The sequence below is a fragment of the Plecotus auritus genome (genome assembly GCF_963455305.1).
Source record: "Plecotus auritus genome assembly, chromosome: 4".
In the NCBI taxonomy this organism is placed as follows: Eukaryota; Metazoa; Chordata; class Mammalia; order Chiroptera; family Vespertilionidae; genus Plecotus; species Plecotus auritus.
The window spans coordinates 184,953,153-184,972,259 of NC_137775.1; the positions used below are offsets into that span (position 1 = coordinate 184,953,153).

General features: G+C 47.7%; 2 protein-coding genes across 7 annotated transcripts in view; one reads left to right on the top strand and one right to left on the bottom strand.

Annotated features, from left to right (window-relative positions):
- FKBP9 (FKBP prolyl isomerase 9) overlaps positions 1–8,541 on the top strand; it is a gene marked incomplete at its 5' end in the record, with an annotated part of 29,351 nt that extends 20,810 nt beyond the window's left edge. Inside the window, 3 exons of the mRNA XM_080665414.1 lie at positions 3,702–3,847; positions 5,008–5,171; positions 6,994–8,541. Coding sequence (XP_080521540.1) covers positions 3,702–3,847; positions 5,008–5,171; positions 6,994–7,170 — 487 coding nt within the window. The 3' untranslated portion in view covers positions 7,171–8,541. The remainder of the gene's footprint in view (positions 1–3,701; positions 3,848–5,007; positions 5,172–6,993) is intronic.
- A 1,737-nt stretch (positions 8,542–10,278) lies between these two features.
- NT5C3A (5'-nucleotidase, cytosolic IIIA) overlaps positions 10,279–19,107 on the bottom strand; it is a 58,999-nt gene continuing 50,170 nt past the window's right edge. For 3 of the 6 annotated variants that reach the window (XM_080665416.1, XM_080665417.1, XM_080665418.1), the window contains exons 5-10: positions 17,426–17,472; positions 16,110–16,195; positions 14,392–14,481; positions 13,017–13,179; positions 12,041–12,241; positions 10,280–10,934 (exon numbers count right to left, since the gene is read on the bottom strand). In XM_080665416.1, the coding sequence (XP_080521542.1) occupies positions 10,827–10,934; positions 12,041–12,241; positions 13,017–13,179; positions 14,392–14,481; positions 16,110–16,195; positions 17,426–17,472 (695 nt within the window). In that variant the 3' untranslated portion in view covers positions 10,280–10,826. Of the gene's footprint in view, positions 10,935–12,040; positions 12,242–13,016; positions 13,180–14,391; positions 14,482–16,109; positions 16,196–17,425; positions 17,473–19,107 lie in introns of all 6 variants that reach the window. The other 3 variants (XM_080665420.1, XM_080665419.1, XM_080665415.1) reach the window with 2 other exon arrangements.

Genomic DNA, 19,107 nt, shown 5'->3' on the forward strand with positions numbered 1-19,107 from the left:
AGCGTACTTGATCGCATCCAAAATGTGTTGATTAGAAGCAGCATTTGAGGAAACGCTAAGAAAGTAAAAACGCTTCCCTAAAAGAATGACATGCTGCCCGTTGTAGCATGTGTCCCAGTTACAGAGATGCTAAAACGTGGGGGGGGGGGGGAGGAATGGGCATTATGGAGTCAATGAAAGAGGCACTAGCTTCTGGGGTGAAGGCTGACATGGACCCGACTAAGCATACCTCCTTGCACTGGTGTTAGAAGCCTGCGGAGGGGAGGGGAGGGGGGCAGGGGGGAAGGGGAGGGGAGAGGGAGGGGAGGGGAGGAGAGGGGAGGGGGAGGAGCGTGGCTTGTGGTTTGGGGGTGAAGTGAGTTTAGGCTGTGAGCATGCTACATGAGGTTAGAGCAGCCGTGGGCAAACTACGGCCCACGGGCCGGATCTGGCTGTTCTATCCGGTTCTCTTGTTCTCCCCTCCGCTCCTTTACTTTGAATTTATATTAGTTCACACAAACACTCCATCCATGCTTTTGTTCCGGCCCTCCGGTCCAGTTTAAGAACCCATTGTGGCCCTCGAGTCAAAAAGTTTGCCCACCCCTGGGTTAGAGCCATCTCCAGGGCCAGTGGCGGGCTGTCACCGCTCCTGCTAATGTTCACATTTTTGCTGGTGCCCCTCTGGCCCTGGGAGTGGGACCTGAGGGTAGGAAGTGAGCCAAGGGATTCCGTCCCAGTGGGTTCAGGACGAACTTCTCCCGTGGGGAGGGCGAGTCGGCCGCCAGCCGTCTGAGGGGGGTGTGGTGGGTTCACAGCCTTCTCCCGGAGCATCCCGAAGCCACGTGGCGCTCCCTCCTCTGATCAGAGACTCCGTTCTTTACCGGGCCTTGGTGTTCGGTGTAAATCCACACCGAACGGCAGCATCCTTGCTGGCTCTCAGGGTGCACGTTTCAGAATGAAGGGATGGAGGGAAGTGGAGTGGCATCTGCCCACCTGTGTGTGCGATGGGGGGGGCGGGGGGGGGGGCTCCTGGAAGGCGGGGCCTGGTCCCGCCTCGCCCTGGCAGCACTGTAAACAGGAGGCAGTGAGTAGGCTGTTGGGGGGGGGGGGGAGGGGAATGTGGGTGGGGAGCGGGCCAGGGCGGCTGCAGGCAGGAGGCAGGAAGCTTTCAGAAGCTGGGAATGCGCCGAAGGAATGAGGAGAATGTCGGAGAAAAAGTGGAGGAAAATAAGGAAATAAATAAAAGGATGACCCGAGGAGAAAGAAAGGTGGCGTTTTCAGGCGTGAGCAGGAACGCACGTTGCTTGCTCTGAGGTTTTCCCTGCGGGGTCACACTGGCCCCCCAGAGGAAGACGGGGATTCGCTGTGTGATGACTGAATGAGCTCTTGAATGATCCCTGAGACCTCGCAGCCCCGTTGTCCCCTGGGAGGGCCCCGCCGGTCCCTGGAGAAGAGCAGTAAGAAGGCGCCTCTGTGCTGCTGACAAAGGGGGGATTGTGTGGGGGCGGACAGGACGCCCCTCCCGCAGGCCCCGGGCACAGGCTGCCTGTGCCAGTTGGCTGACTTCTGCCTGGTCCCAGGTAGGACGAATGCAAACCCTGTTTTGGTTTCCTGGCCCCAGAGAACCAGCCGGGCCCTGGGAACCAGCTGGAGGCGGGAAAGAGCCTGCAGGGGAGGCTGGGAACCCGAGAAGGGGCTGTGACCCAGAGGGACGGACCCTCCTTGTCACCAGCTGGTGAGGGGCACCAAAGGGCCTCTAAGGTACGGGGGAGCTCTCCTCGGCGTTGAAGCACGCGCCCCGTTTGCCCTTAGGAGGTGATAGGATTGCCGTCGGTTTGGAAATACATTGATTTTCAGTAGTGATGGAGGAGAGAGCGCCGGCTTTCATTTATCTGGATTACCCAGGGACCGTGGGTATCACAGGTCATTGAAACCACGGCCCAGCCCTGGCCGCTGTGGCTCAGGTGGTTGGGCGTCGTCCATGCACCGGATGGTTCTGGTTCAGTTCCCCGTCAGGCCCGGGTTGCAGCCTAGATCCCCTGGTAGGGGGCATGCAGGACGCAGCCATCAATGATTCCCTCTCACATCCATGTTCTCTCCCCTCTTCTCCCTGTCTCTCTCTGAAAATCAATAAAAATATATTTAAAAACAACAAAAAACCATGGCCCACTTTAAACCCATAGTTATTTTTCTGGCATCAAAGAGGGTTACAGACCCCCAGGCGTCCTCAAACTACGGCCCGTGGGCCACATGTGGCCCGCCGAGGACATTTATCCGGCCCGCCAGGTGCCGCTGCCTGTCCTGCTTAGCAGCTGACTCGTCCCGGGCCCGCAGTGCGCATAGGAATTTGTTCATAGTTTGTTTTTTTTTTAAAATATATTTTATTGATTTTTTACAGAGAGGAAGGAAGAGAGATAGAGAGTTAGAAACATCGATGAGAGAGAAACATAGATCAGCTGCCTCCTGCACACCTCCCACTGGGGATGTGCCCGCAACCAAGGTACATGCCCTTGACTGGAATCAAACCCGGGACCCTTCAGTCCGCAGGCCGACGCTCTATCCACTGAGCCAAACTGGTTTCGGCCATAGTTTTTTTTTAAACTACAGTCCGGCCTTCCAACGGTCTGAGGGACAGTGAACTGGCCCCCTGTTTAGGAAGTTTGAGGACCCCTGCAAGACCCTCAAGGCCATCTGTTTACTGACATCTTTATACTTCCTCTCCACTGTGCCAAGCATAACGTACTGTTTCCTATGGAGGCCATCCCTGTGCGACAGCTATTACTGCCTCCCCCTCAGAGAGGAGGAAACAGATCACACTTCCGAGGGGCAAGCATTTCTACTTTCTTAGCGTTTCCTCAAATGATGCTTCTAACCAGTGGCCAAACCAGGATTCACACTCAGGCCTTGCTGAATCTAAAATGCAGGGTGTTGCCGAAACCAGTTTGGCTCAGTGGATAGAGCGTTGGCCTGTGGACTGAAAGGTCCCAGGTTTGATTCCGGTCAAGGGCATGTACCTTGGTTGCGGGCACATCCCCAGTAGGGAGTGTGCAGGAGGCAGCTGATCGATGTTTCTCTCTCATCGATGTTTCTAGCTCTCTATCCCTCTCCCTTCCTCTCTGTAAAGTATCAATAAAATATATTTAAAAAAAATAAAATGCAGGGTGTTCACTAAATTCCCTTGGGAAATTTCTGACTAGAACGTCGACCGAAACTTAACTCAGAATTTTAAGAGCTGTGGGAAGAACCACTGGAGAATTGCCACCACGCTGTCCCGTCACCCTGAGAATTTTGGTGTGCTTTTCCTAAAACCGGACACCTCCTCCTGCATAGCTCAGTACATACACCCAAATCAGGAAGGTGACGTTGATAGATCACCACCTTTTCACTTTCAGACCCCACCGAAGTTTCGCTAAATGTTCCCCTAAGGCCTTTAATAGCCAGAGGACCCTGTTCCAAGATGTTCTCACCCTGAACACTTCCTCGGCCTTCCTCTGATTTTCATCCGGACGCTTTTGAAGATGACATAGGTGTTTTTATTTTTGTCTGTTTATTTCTGCAAAGTGTCCCTCAATGTGGGGTAGTCTGTTTCCTCGTGACCAGACAGGGGATCAGTGCCACCGGCAGTGATGAGATGTGCCAGGGACGTGATGAACGTCCCACAAGGACACTCAAGTGCCAGTGGGTTGATGACCTAACCGGGGACGCTTCTGTTTCGTTTGCAGGTGGAATTTAGGCAAAACGTATAATATTGTTCTGGGGTCTGGACAAGTGGTGCTGGGAATGGACATGGGGCTCCGGGAGATGTGCGTTGGAGAGAAGCGGACAGTGATCATCCCGCCACACCTGGGCTACGGGGAGGCCGGCGTGGGTAAGTGGTAATTTTTGGGGTGTTTTTTTCAGATTAAAATTTTTAAAAAATATAATTTTATTGATTTCAGAGAGAGAAACATCTATTGATTGCCTCCAGTACCTACCCCAGCCAAGGATTGAACCCACAACCTGCGTATGTGCCCTGACGGGATCGAACTGGGAGCCTTTCGGTGCATGGATGACACTCAACCAACTGAGCCCCACTGGCCAGGGCTCCCTTCACCTTTTTCACCCTGCCCCCCAACCCTGCTTCTTCCATTTTGAACCCAAAGAATCTGTTGGATTTTTTAAAAAAGCAGTTGGCATTTTTGTGTGACGACCCCCATGGATTCAGAGTTGCCGCCAGGCTAATGCCCCACGTCCTCTTGAGAAAGCCGGGCCGTGCTGTAGATGCGGTTCCTGAGTTTGTCTTTGCCGTCATCTCGGACCACGATCCGAAGGCACAGCTTACCGTCCTTACGGCTCTGAATAAATGGGAGATGTACTCAGCTCTCCCCCTGTGGTCTCTACTAGAGCCTTTGAATCACCAAGACACACAGGAAGAAGTATGTTTTATCTCGTAACCTGTGTTACAAGTAAATACACAATTTATGTTTATCCATATAGACAATGGCATTTAGGTTTATCTATAACATGGAAACTCAAGTTTCATGGAATGATACTTATCCTTTTTACAAGCAAGGTACCCTAATTGTTTTATTCTGTTCCTTTATTAAAAAAAAAAAAAAAAATGCTGGCCCGGCGGCGTGGCTCGGTGGTTGAGCGCTGACCTATGAACCGGGAGATCACAGTTTAATTCCCGGAAAGAGCACAGGCCCGGGTTGCAGGTTCTATCCCCAGGGTGGGGCGTGCAGGAGGCAGCTCATCAAGGATTCTCTCTCACCATTGATGTTTCTATCTCTCTCTCCCTCTCCCTTGCTCTCTGAAATCAATAAAAATATCTTTAAAAAAAAGCTGGTCACACCCGCTAAGCTGACTTGGTGACTCACTGGCAGTCACTGCCTACCATTGGGAAAACCATGTTGCTGATGCTGAACTTGTTTGCTTTCCCAAGAACTGCCTGCCCCCCATGAGGTGGAGCCCAGGGTGGGGCAGGAGGGTGGCTGAGGGCCCGTTCACTGCCCTGCAGCGCTAACCCCCCTCCCTGTGGTGAGGCAGATGGAGAAGTGCCGGGCAGTGCCGTGCTGGTGTTTGACATTGAGCTGCTGGAGCTGGTGGCCGGCCTGCCTGAGGGGTACATGTTCATATGGAACGACGAGGTGTCATCCAACCTCTTCGAAGAAATCGACAAGGACAGCAACGGGGAAGTCCTCCTGGAAGAGGTAACTGAGCTTTGCAGGCAGGTGGGGCCAGAGGCGCTCAGGGAGCCGTCCTGGGCCCGGAGCCCTGGGCCCGGAGCCGTCCCAGCGTGGGGAGGACACCTGTGTTCATCTCTCGTGCTGGTGAGCACCTGCACACTCGGGCACCAAGTGCTTCCCCACGCACGCTCGCATCGAAGCTCTTTGCAGACACGGAGAGCGGCAGGGACTGATTGCAGGGTCTTGGCTCCGGGGCGGGTCCAGTTCCTGGGCGCTCCCTGCGTGCCCGGCGTGCTGTTTGCACATCGGTCACCTTGCTTGGCCCTCACGACAGCCATGCAATCATCCCTGGTTTTCAGAGGAAGCAGCTGTGCGCAGAGAAGGTCGCTGACTTGCCCAAGGTCACCCAGCTCCCCAGGGGTGGGAGCCAGGATCCACCCCCCGGTTGGAGCATCTAGTGTTGTGCTCCTGTACCAGACCCCCTGGTGGAGCTGGGTAGTAGAGTCCTCTGTCCCGTCACAACCCTGCTAAAGTCCACTCCCCCTGCTCCACGCCTGCTCACGCAGGGACAGCGCCCCAGCCTTCTCCCCTCTCTCTCACGCCGTCAGCATCTCCCCGGCGACTGGCTTGCTCACAGTAGCCCTGAACCTGGTCTTGCCAGGGGACCGGGGCCTTTCATATTGCTGAGTCCGGTGGTCGGCCCTCACTCTCTTACCACGACACAGCTGACTCCTTCTCACGCCACCTTCTTTCCCCGGCTTCCAGAACCCCCCGCCTGCTTGGTGTTCCTTCCCCCTCACGGGTGGCTCCCCAGGAGTGTTTCCTCTGATCTAAGGCACAAGTCAGATCACGACCCGCTTCGACTCAGAACCCTGCAGAACCCCCTCTTTCCACAGCCTGCTTGCTGTGGCCGCCTCTCCACCTCCTCTCCCCTGGCTGGTCTGTGAACACCTGGCCGGCACCCACCCCCCTTTGCACCCACTCTCCTCTCTGCCCCAGAAGGCTCTTGCCCTGGACCACTGGCACCTTCCCTCAAGCCCTTCAAGTCTTTGCACAAGTCTCCCATTATCCCTGGGTCTGACCCTGATCCCGGATTCATACTTCAACCCCCTTTGCATCTCCCTTCCTTGGCGCTACGTTTTTCTAGAGCATTTCCCTGTCTTATGTAATATGGAGCTTATCCTTTATGTTCATTTTTTTTTTAAAATATATTTTATTGATATTTTTACAGAGAGGAAGGGAGAGGGATAGAAAGCTAGAAACATCGATGAGAGAGAAACATCGATCAGCTGCCTCCTGCACACCCCCCACTGGGGATGTGCCCGCAGCCAAGGTACATGCCCTTGACCGGAATCGAACCCGGGACCCTTCAGTCCGCAGGCCGACGCTCTATCCACTGAGCCAAACCGGTTTCGGCCTTTATGTTCATTTTTTAATTGTGTGTCTTTCTACTGGAATATGCTAGAGGTACAGATGCAGGAAGCTTAGTTTGTGTATTGATGTGGCTCTAGGACCCAGTAGACGAGACATTTTTCTTGTGTGAATGAATGAGTGTGGGCAGCAGCGTCCCTACGGGCTGGGTGGCCAGGGGTCCGTCTCTGTGAAGAACGAAGGGCTGGTTTAGGGGGAGGGGGACCTCCAGGAGCCACGGGGGTTGCCTGCCGGGAACCTTAGGGCTGCTGGAATCACTTAGTCGGCGGTTTCTAACCTGCATCCGGAGGGGAAGCCCAGGTTGTGTAGCTCAGAGGATTTCCTGTTTTGCTAGCTCAGATGCAAACCCCGTTCTGTTCGGGCCTGGGCGGGGCGTGCTGGCCGCTGTGTCTGAGTCTGTCCCTCCCCTGTCCAGTTCTCGGAGTACATTCACGCCCAGGTGGCATCCGGCAAGGGGAAGCTCGCTCCAGGCTTCGATGCCGAGATGATTGTGAAGAACATGTTCACCAACCAGGACCGCAACGGAGACGGCAAGGTCACGGCCGAGGAGTTCAAGCTCAAAGACCAGGAGGCCAAGCACGATGAACTCTGAGCCTGACCAGCCCCGTGTTGACGCCAAGCCCCGTGGCGGCGGAGCGGCCGGGAGCGCGAGGCCCTCGCAGAAGGTGAATTGTCAGCAAGTGCAGGTGGCCGCACATCGAGGCTGGGTCGATACACACATGAGAATCTTAGGCCGAACGCCAGGGTATTAGACTAGATGGGTGCGAGGGGCCTTCGCACGGGTGTGTGGGATCCTGAAAAGGCGGCGCTGCCAACCATTGTTCTGCGGGCCTCCCGGGTTGTTTGTCATTAAGGGAAAATAGTGTCGTAGAGAAGTTATAACCATCCTGCAGGGAACAGAAGAAAAAATCCAGGATATCTGTGTAAAGAGGATTAAGACAAATTTGTTTTTAACTTGTGTTTTATAAGCGTTGTCCAGACAGGCAGGAAAAGCAAAGGGCATGCCCAGTGGGATTCCCAGAAAGCCCCGGAAACTTCTCAGCGGCCTATACAGTACCTTCTGGTTGGCCCAGCCTCCACCTTCACCTCCTCCTCCACACACACACACACACACACACACACACACACACACACACACACATCCTCCACCTCCTCCTCCTACACACACACACACACACACATACACACACACAGCCTCCACCTCCTCCTACACACACACACACACATATATCCTCCACCTCCTCCTACACACACACACACACACACACACACAGCCTCCACCTCCTCCTACACACACACACACACAGCCTCCACCTCCTACACACACACACACACACACACACACACACTTTTTTAATCGCCCCATGCCCTTGTGGTCCTCCGATTGGTTGGGTAGCTTGGAGGTGAAACACTGGGGACCGAACAAAAGGCATGGAGGCCCACGGGTAGAGAACCTCACTGCGTCTGCCATGCGAGACCACCTGCTTCACTGTCTTAGCCCCGTCACTCTGCCCCGTAGCGCCCTGAGTCCTTGGATCAGAGAGATGCGTGCAGGGCCCGCGGCCAAGCCGAGCTGCAGAGCATCTCCCTGTGGCCCAGGTGGCCATGTCTTCCCAGCCGATGAGCATAAACAAGGGGACAGGCTGCTCCTCTGCCTCCTGGAGAGGGAGGGCCCCATGCCCGGGGCCTCGCTCTGCGTAACAAGGCCCCTGCCCCTGGCGGCCCGTCCCCACGTTGTGCAGTGAACACCTTGCTGCCTTATCTCCTCTGTTCCCCACCGGTGATGGCAACCGCCCCCCTCCCAAGTGATCCACGCTTTTCCTTCTGAAACGGCTTTCTGTTACTAATTTAAACTGTTTTGTACTGATGTAGCTCTGAGGTAGTCCATGAAAACGCCATGCACTCATTCAATTGAATGTTGGAAAACCCATCTTTTCGTATATAAAACGTTGAATTCTCTCACCAGGCTTTGTGGTATTTTCTTGAAAGGCGGAGAGGATCCCGTGGGAATATACCGTGCAGTCAGAATCCCCTGGATAAGAACTCACAGGACCTCGCTGTGTTGACTTGGGAGACTTTAGAGGGTGTAGGCTCAAGGTCCTGGTGGGAACGCCCTCCTAGGAACTTCTGCAGGGAGGATGACAGGACTGTCTGTAGAGGTGTGGACAGGACTCTGGGACCCACTAAGAATGTCAAGGTACCCAGGACGGCTGGTGGCCAGCAACAGCAGGAGGCTGCTCCTCCCTGGGCCTGAAGGATCGAGGGGAGCGTAGACGGCCTGAGCCACGCCCGGAGCTGTGGCTGGTGCTGCAGCAGACGGGAGGGCGTGTCTGCCCTGCCACTGGCTCCCAGGCGCTGAACCCCGTCCGAAACAGAGGAAAAGGAGCTCGGGGGCTGGTGTTAGTGATCAGCCTCTTTGGATGCAGAGAAAGGAGCAAATGGAGGATAATGGGCACATGTATAGGGGGAAATACATGTATGTTTTTAAAAATCAAATGTTGCTTGCTTTTTGCAGAAGCAACCTCAGGGACTCCGTGTGCTTGGCTGGCCTCACTTTGTGAAGCTGCGGCAACACTTGCTCACATTTGCATTATGATTGTGGGTGACAGCTCTGCCCGCCAAGGCCGTGAGTACTAATTAAGGCCCAAACACAGGGTGGAGGTGCATTTTCCTTCATCACATTTTACACTCGGTTTCTGTGTTGCCCATTGAGGCAGCTTGGACCTCCTGATAGGACACATGGCCAGTCTCTGCCTTAGGACCACCTGGCTTATGACACAGGTTTTGAACTTTGGGCCCGAAAGATGAACTAGGTCAGTGATCGGCAAACTGCGGCTCGTGAGCCACATGCGGCTCTTTGGCCCCTTGAGTGTGGCTCTTCCACAAAATACCACGGCCTGGGCGAGTCTATTTTGAAGAAGTGGCGTTAGAAGAAGTTTAAGTTAAAAAAAATTTGGCTCTCAAAAGAAATTTCCATCGTTGTACTGTTGATATTTGGCTCTGTTGACTAACGTGTTTGCTGACCACTGAACTGGGTCATCGATGTTAGGGGGGGATTAGAGTATCTTAGAGAATCTGACATCTAAGCATGCATGTGACCTGTGTGCCCGAAACATCCCGAGGCACCCTGTTGGGTAGCCCAGCTGGTTAGTGCTGTCCCGATGCACCCAGGTTCGATCCCCGGTCAGGGCACAGAGAAGAATCCACCAGTGAACGCATAAATAAGTGGAATAACAAATCGATGTTTCTCTCTCCTCCTTCTCTCCAAACAAACAAACCCTGAGGCTACTTTGCAAGCATAAGCAGTCTGTACTATTTTGTTAAAACCTAGTGCACTTGATCTCTAATTACTTAGGAATTTTTATAGCTTTTCTTTTCTCTTTTTTAAAAAATATGTTTTTATTGATTTTAGAGAGAGAGAGGAAGGGTAAGGGAGAGGAACATCGATGAGAGAGAACCATCCATCGGCTGTGTCCTGCACGCCCCTGACTGGGGATTGAGCCCATAATCCGGACATGTGCCCTGACCAGGAATTGAACCAGCGACCTGAGTGTGACAACCAACTGAACTACACTGGCCCGGGCTATACAGCTTTTCAAAATTATCATTTAAGACAGAAAAAAAAATTTTCATTTTGGCAGGGAAGTTGGCCTGACTGCAAGGTTATCAAATACATACAAGATACACCTGGCAGGTGCTTAGTAAGTATTTGTTGAATGAATGAGTGATAGCCTTGCCAATAGAATTAAAAAGACTTTTCATTTCATGTTTATTATCAGTGCATCAATATAGAACATTTTATAATGATTAGTGACATGTGGATACCAAGGTTTTCCAACACCATGTGCTTGTATGTTCTTGTAAGTTTCAATTTCCCCCAAAAAACAACGAACACAATTTTAGGAGATGGTGATATCATCAGCATAATTCACTCAAATTACAAAAATGTCAATACTTAAAATCACACACATGTAAAAAGACTCCTCAAAAACTTCTTAACAGTAAACTACAAAATTCACGCTGGAAATGTAGGCAGTTTTTTCAAATTTTGACTTTAAGATTTTTTTTAATGTTAAAAAATATGGTGAGGAGTGTGTTGAGAGAGGCAGAAAACAAGGAGCTTCCGGTTGATGGATTCAGCATGTCTGAGCAAGGATATGTTATAAATAAAAGTCTTTCGCACGGTGTACACATGAGCGGTTCTTGCATCCATTGCACCCACAGGACAGGCGTCTCCTTGAAGAATGCTCATTTATACAGGATCTTCTGTAAGATAGAGTTGGCTACCTCCAAGGATTCCTCTTTGACTAGAACAATATCATAAGAGTCCATGTACTTGTCTAAAAGCTCATCCACCTAATCAACAACAGCAAGAAAATCATGAAGATTAATATACAGGGAGAAGCAAAGAATTTCCGTTTGAACCACATTGTTATGTTAAATCTGTTGAGCAAAAAAAGGTTTTATGAAAGTGAACTTAATAAAAGACTAAATTAACTTTCATAAAACATTTGAAATGAAGCAGTACTTTTCAATATTCAAATTCTTTTTTAAATTATTTTTTATTTAATTTTTGAATTTTTCATTTTATTTATTTATTTACTTATGTCTAGGAAATACTCAATTTCTTAAGGTTTGCCCGGTTGATGTGGCTCAGTGGTTGAGTGTCAACCCATGCACCAAGAGGTCACGGGTTCAATTCCCGGTCAGGGCACATGCATGGGTTGCAGGCTCGATCCCCAACAGGGGGCATGTAGGAGGCAGCAGAATGCTGCTAATGTTTCTCTCTCATCGATGTTTCTCTCTCTCCCTTCCTCTTTCTCTAGAATCAATTAAAAACAATTCTTAAGGCTCATTGACAGAACTTTTTCCACTTAGGGGCTTTTCTCCCTAAATAAATTCTCTCTATTCCAATGGTTCTCAAATGGGGATAAGGTGCCCAAGGAACATTTGGCAATGGCTAAATTTTTGATTCTCCTGACCGGGGAGTGCTATTGGCATCAAGGGAGGAGAGGCCAGAGAGGCCAGAGAGGCCTTTTATAACGTACACCCTTCCTTCCCAACACCTACGGGGGACACCAACTCCTTCACTCATCACCAGGGGAAAGGGGGAAAGGGCGAACCGCACGGCTCCAAAGGAACGGCTTTCTCAGGAACCCGGGATAGCAAGTCCCTACCAAGTCTCACCCTAGTTTTTTCCTTCTTAACAAAACAAAACATTTTTATTGATTTATATTTAGAGGGGGAGGGAGAGAGAAACATCGATGTGAGAGCAAAACATTGGTCAGCTGCCTCCTGCACTCCCCCTATCGGGGATTGAGCCCACAACCCGGGCATGTGCCCTTGACTGGGAATCGAACCAGCAACCTTCCAGTGCAAGGGACGACACCCAACCAGCTGAGCCGCACTGGCCAGGACAGCCCTAGTGTTTTCCTAAAAGGAAATTAGGTTTATATACTTACCTTATCATTTAGATATCCAATTTTCAGAATGTGCTCCACATTAGCTACTCCATCTGCCATTCTTAGGTCTCCCTGGGAGTCTCCCAGCAGAATGATGTTGCTGTTGTCTTTCAGCTGACTGAAGTACTCTGTGTTCTTCAGGGCGCCATCATGTTTGTTAAATACATGAATCAGGTCTCCTTTAAATCCTTTGAGCACTCCCTATTCAAAAGACATAAATCCTCTGAAATAACGGGCTTTACAAATTTTACTTGTCGTAGTTTCACATTCATGATAGGTAAGAAGGACTCGGAGAAGTAATGGACTCTCTAGAGATACTTTAAATGTTAAACATGAGTTGAAAGCCCAATTTTTACTTTTTATTTGGTTCCTAACCAAGAGGTGCCATTTTATGTATGTTATGTCGTCTTGACTAGAAGAACTAGTTCAAATTACGTTAGTTCTAAGCCACTTCTTTTTTCCCACCCATGGATGTTAATTCTTTAGAGTTGTTGCATTAAAATTAATAAAATTGCCCTAACCGGTTTGGCTCAGTGGATAGAGCGTCGGCCTGCGGACTGAAGGGTCCCGGGTTCGATTCCGGTCAAGGGCATGTACCTTGTTTGCGGGCACATGCCCAGTAGGGGGTGTGCAGGAGGCAGCTGATCAATGTTTCTCTCTCATCGATGTTTCTAACTCTCTATCCCTCTCCCTTCCTCGCTGTAAAAAGATCAATAAAATATATTTTTAAAAAATTAGTAAAATTTCTAATGTAATGTCAGATTAGTCTACAGCTTGGGGAACAAAAGTTTAAGCAGAGTTATTATGTTTGAAACATGGGTACAACACTGCGAGAGATGATGCGGCCCATCGTGGGCCTATGAACTTGGCCTAATTTAATGAGCACACGTGAAATAATAAATAACCAATGCATTTACATGATTAGAACATTTTCAGATTTTAAAAGTAATGATAGGGAATGACCTGATATTCTTACATTGTCATCAAAATCCATGAAGTTGGACACTACTTTGACATTGGAATAGTAAACACCAGCCTGACGGATAACCTCCTCCAGTACATCTCCGATGCCAGCCGAGAATATGAACACGGGGATGCTGTGTTGTTGGAGCTTATCGAAGAAATTCTCATAGCCTTCCCTGCAAGGCGGAGGTACGGTATGACGGTTAGGAGCGAAGACATATCTCTTTTTCACCTAGATGTTTAAAAAGCCACTTATTTCTATGATTCACTTAGTTCTCATTTCAAAACAAAGCCCAAGGGGACTGTTACTGATGTCTGAGACTAGCACAGGTTTTTCAAACAACAGTTAACTTTTTTACCCTCCTTTTAGTAAATTCGCATAGTAAAAATGAGATGATTTTAGACTCACATTGGATATGGAGAAGCCTACAGTTCAGAATCGATCCTACTGAACAGCACATCATTAAACCTTAGCTTGAAATCCCCATTGGGTGAGCTGCAAGACCTGCCGCTTGTCATTCTGCTCCTCTCCTCCCTATTGCTGGAAACGCAGAGCGGCAGGGACCGAGCTGGATTCCCTTTACACCTGGCCTCTCTCCTGCCTGAGATGTGGCAGCTACAGGTAATGTTTTCATCTTAAAATCTTCTCTTCCCCTTTCACGCTCCCTGGCTCTAGGATAAACTGCCCAACAAAGGAATGAGATACCAGCAGTCCTCACACGCTGACAATTGAATGCTTTCCTCAGAAATAAATCACCTTTAATGTAGCATCAAAAAAAAAAAAAAAAGGAAAAAGAAAAAGCATATTTGCCTAGTGAGTTGAAGAATTTAAGAGGTAGTAAAGAGAATTGAAAATAAGCTTTAACATGTTAATATCCAATAATTCACCTATTAGAAATATTTGTATTATTTGCTAAAACATATGCACCTTTCCTAGAGATTATTTTCAAGGGACTTGGAGAATTCAGAAAGTAGATTTATGTCAATTTTAAAAGAGGGTACATCATAAAAACAGGGTACAATATGACTTATAAACATTCTTTTCTATATTTCATATCTTTGAAAAGTATTTTTGCTAAAACAAACTTCAAAATGGTCTTGTTTTCCTAACTTTGTAAGTCTTGAGATTTTAAATTTGGAGAAAGAAAATATAAATTAGTGCTTCAAGCTCATAGGCTTTCATTCCCTGCACCATGATCTGACGTGTCATTCTCAATTCCTTATCTTGCCACTTTTATTATGTGATAGGCGGCATGTTCTGGATATGTTTTTATATGGGATATTATTATATATTATTTTAATAAATATTTTAATACACACTTTGAATACGGCATGTAACAGGTCAGGTCTGTAGACAATTAACAACAAAAAACACCCAAGAAACTTACTTGAGCATAACATCAGATTCTGCCACAATTTCTTTAAGTTTAGCTCTCGGTATAGCCTGTTCAACAAGCAGGCGATGTGATTTAGTGTACCTGGAGTTTATGCCCAAAGAAAAAAGAAAATCAATGAAAGTGAATTAATACTATTCTCTTTATGACAAAGCATTCTTCGGTATGTGAAAATGCAGTATTTCATTCATGCTATTTTGGATTTAAATTTCAGATCTTTACATTCATTACTAATGAGCGTATACCTCACCTGTCTCAAAAGATGATACACACACACACACACACACACACACACACACACAAAAGATGATACACATGTTCTCGCTGCATTTCCCAGTTCTCTCCAAACTCTGGCTTGCTTTAAGTGTGTTAATAAGACAATGAAAGGATTCTAGGGATAAACCTTTCCTCGGTCTATGTATAAGAGTTCCAACCTCAGGAAGCATAATAATTTCTTTGATTCCAGGAAGAATTGGAGCAAAGCCATTTTTCACCGGCCTGGAGTCTGAATTTTCATGGAATGCCTGGAGTCTGAATTTTCATGGAATGCCTGGAGTCTGAATTTTCATGGAATGCCTGGAGTCTGAATTTTCATGGAATGCTTAGAGTCTGAATTTTCATGGAATGCCTGGAGTCTGAATTTTCATGGAATGCCTAAGCACTGAAGATGCTGCCAAGTGAGCAAAAGAGAAGATCCTTGCTCTGGGACGTTTTATCCACATATAGGTGCTTTGTAATCACATAAAAGCACCTGTAATCACACCATCTCAGTATAACAGGCCTTTAGAACCTCTCCACCTGACACCCACAAATCCCCCCTATAATATTCTTCAGTGAAACCCCCTCTCTGGGTGGCTCCCATCCTGCTAGTGAGCTCATTCTCCCGGGGAAGCTATACCATTGCTAGAACATTCTACTAGTAATTCCTAGACAGTCCTGTCATCGTGATGAAATCCATGTTCTAAGCCTTCCACGTCTGGTTCCAGTCCCACATGTTGAGTGAGTCGAACCTCTTTTCAACACTTCCTACCGTAAACACTGATTAAGTGTGCAAGGTACGCGGTTAGGTGATGGGATAATGGGTATAAACAACATCATTTTCTGGTCTCCTAAGATTCTGAAACCACTCAATGTTCCATTCTTTGAAATGTTCCTCAAATGGAGTGGCTCCAGTGTCTGGGCCTATCTTAGTGGCTGCTCCGACCCTCTGAGTGTCAGCAGTTCTCCACCGTGTTCTCCCAGGAGGCAACACCGTGCTGGCAGCGTGCCCTGCTCAGAGCGAAGGGCGCACTTCCATGAATCAACCAACAGCAGAGGCCAGTTGGTCCTCAGCACTGTCTCCGCTGGCTCCAGCTCAGCACAGAGTCCATCTAAAGCCTAAGTCATTTTCTTGACACACTGAGCCACGTCTCGTCCATAGACTTCAGAGAAAACAAATTCTTGTTTTGAGTTTCAGGCTTAGGTGCAGAATTTTAAATTTATTCCTACTGATCTTCATCTTCAAAAACAAACAAAGCCGAACAAAACGGATTCTAGACTGTGAGTGTGATTAGAGAATTAGTTGGTTTTGTTACATTTAATCACTTGCTCTAACTCATTGGACAATGTATTAATCTATGTGCACATCGTACACAGGGGGAAAGACACCATTAGTTGTAACTGTTAGGTCATGTTATTATATTTGAACCCTTCCATTATGAATACACACTTACCATTCTACCATATAAGGGTACTTCTGTTCTACCGTAAGAAGAGGGTCAGTTTCAATAGCATAAAATTTTTCCTTTAGTTCCAGTAACTAGAAAGAAACAAATACCTTAATCAGGAAGGCTGCAGAGCTGTCATTAAGTGCTTAATTTTATAGGAAGCAAAACGACGTAGACAAGTGTTTTCCATGAACTGCTTTAAATGGTAAAGACTGGAGCATGAGTACCTATTACATAGAGCAACTGAAAAGACCTTTGTTGGTTTGGGTTTACATGTAACTAAACAGACCTGCAAAAGCCTGCTTTTCTTTCTTTTTTTTTTTTTTTTAAGTACTTTCAGCTCAGCAATTCAGTGAAACCAACTAATAATCAAACTATCACTACAAAAACATTTTCTTTTTTTTTTAAAATATATTTTATTGATTTTTTACAGAGAGGAAGGGAGAGGGATAGAGAGCTAGAAACATCGATGAGAGAGAAACATCTATCAGCTGCCTCCTGCACACTCCCCACTGGGTATGTGCCCGAAACCAGTGTATGTGCCCGCAACCAAGGTACATGCCCTTGACCGGAATCGAACCCGGGACCCTTGAGTCCGCAGGCCAACGCTGTATCCACTGTGCCAAACCAGTTAGGGCTACAAAAACATTTTAATTCTCATATGAAAGTATTACCTTTGATGCATCTTTGGAATCTTATTTTGTTGAAAGAGATACAGACAGATACCTACTCAAAAAAGCAGAGAACTAAGGCAATTTCCTGATCAATTTAAAGGAGCAAAACCTACATTAAAACCAAAGTAGTTTTGCCGAAACCGGTGTGGCTCAGTGGATAGAGCGTCGGCCTGCAGACTGAAGGGTCCTGGGTTCGATTCCGGTCAAGGGCATGTACCTTGGTTGCGGGCACATCCCCAGTGGGGGGTGTGCAGGAGGCAGCTGATGGATGTTTCTCTCTCATCGATGTTTCTAACTCTCTATCCCTCTCCCTTCCTCTCTGTAAAAAATCAATAAAATATATTAAAAAAAAAAAAAAACCAGAGTAGTTTTGTTTAACTTTCCAGTTAATGTAAAGACACCAGAATATTTTGGTAATCATTTAATAGTTTTTAATGTAAGTTTTGTTGTTATGAAAATGTTACTGGTAATTTTTTCTTTAAAATAAGTCGAGTACTATAATCTGAAGAATAAACCTAACATTTATTGAGTGTTTACTATGTTCCAGGTATGGCTACAAGCCCTTAGCATTCATTCTCGTTTGTGTGAATGAACCTGAAGAAATTCTCAGGCAAAAATGGTAATGAAGGCTTTCATAACTGGATTTACCTTTTTCCGACATTCATCTGAAACCAGCTTACAGTTGTCAATGACATCTAAAGAGAAAAAGCAAACGAGGCTGAAAAGAAGTGCTCTCATAGGTGAATAACTTACTACTTTTCTTGTAAGTTTACATGCCAAGTCAACTAGCATGCTCACTACAACTGTTGGAGTAGTGCTATCCACATGGCATTGCTAGAGCATCCAATGGTTTTAAAATCCATGATTTCGTGATTGCTCATTTACACCACTGAGCTAGATAATTCAAAGTCTTCAAACACTGTGAATTGTATAGTGACTGGTCCCTTTAACACCTTTGAAATATTCTTTCTTTCTTAATAAGACATTAATAATGTGAAAATCTGGAAAACATAGATTGTAACGAGGACAAAAATTACAATTTTACCACTTAATAATAAATTATTAACACTTTATTATATTTCCTTTCAGTCTTAAAGTTCTGTGCATTATCAATTAGATAGCAATTAAACCAGATCTATACTTTTGAATTCGGCTTTCTTTTTCACTTCACAGTGTAGTTTGTATTTTTTTTTTAAATATTTTTATTGATTTCAGAGAGAAAGGGAGCAGGAGAGAGAGATAGAAACATCAATGATGAGAGAAAATCATTGATCGATTGCCTCCTGCATGCTGCCAACTGGGGATCGAGCCCACAACCCGGACATGTGGCCTGACTGGGAATCAAACTGTGACCTCCTGGTTCATAGGTCGATGCTCAACCACTGAACCATACCAGCCGGGCGAGTATTTTTATTTTATTTATCTATTTACTTTTAAAAATATATTTTTATTGATTTCAGAGAGGAAGGGAGAGGGAGAGAGAAAGAGAAACATCAATGATAAGAGAGAATCATTGATTGGCTGCCTCCTGCACACTCCCTGCTGGGGATCAAGCTCACAACCCAGGCATGTGCCCTGACCGGGAATCAAACCATGACCTCCTGGTTCATAGGTTGACGCTCAACCACTGAGCCATGCCTGCCGGGCGAGTATTATTTTAAAAACTGAATTGTCGAAGGGAATAATGGCGGCGGAATAGACAGACGTGTTCCGAGCCTTGTCCCGGAGCAGAAAGAAAGAACAGCTGAGGGTCGCACAAGGAGTGTTTGTTGGCCGGTTGGGAGACAGCTGAATTCCAGAAGGAGGTGGGGGACTGCTGAACGGGGTTCCCCTGACCTGGCAGCACCAACTGCGGCTGGGTCCCCTCCCGGAGCTGCGGGGTTGGACGCGGAGTCTGCGCCATCTTGATCCGGAAAGTGGAGCTTATCTGAAGCCTGAGAATCCACAACTGCGGCACCCCAGGAACAGCTGCGAGCCCCAGAACAACGCTCCCCAACTGGCGCAAGCACACGGGTTCAGAGGAGCTCTACACTCCACTACGGAAAGGTCAGATTTCGCCTGGGATAAGGTGAGGTCTCTGGTCCCGGCGGGAGAGAGGAACGCGCGTTTTGCGGGAGCTGGAGGACCAGGGAAGTCTGTGCCTAGAAAAATCCGTGGCTGTAGGGGCTGGCGTGATCTGTGATTGTGGAAAGGGGTCCTCAGAGCTGCTAAGAGAAGGGCACTCTAAAAAGCAACCCATTTTGATCTGAAGTGCAGGGACACCCTAAGAATTTCAGGCAGTCCAGACTTACGCGCAGCCCCTGCGTTCCCTGGGTGCCTGGGCTTACCCG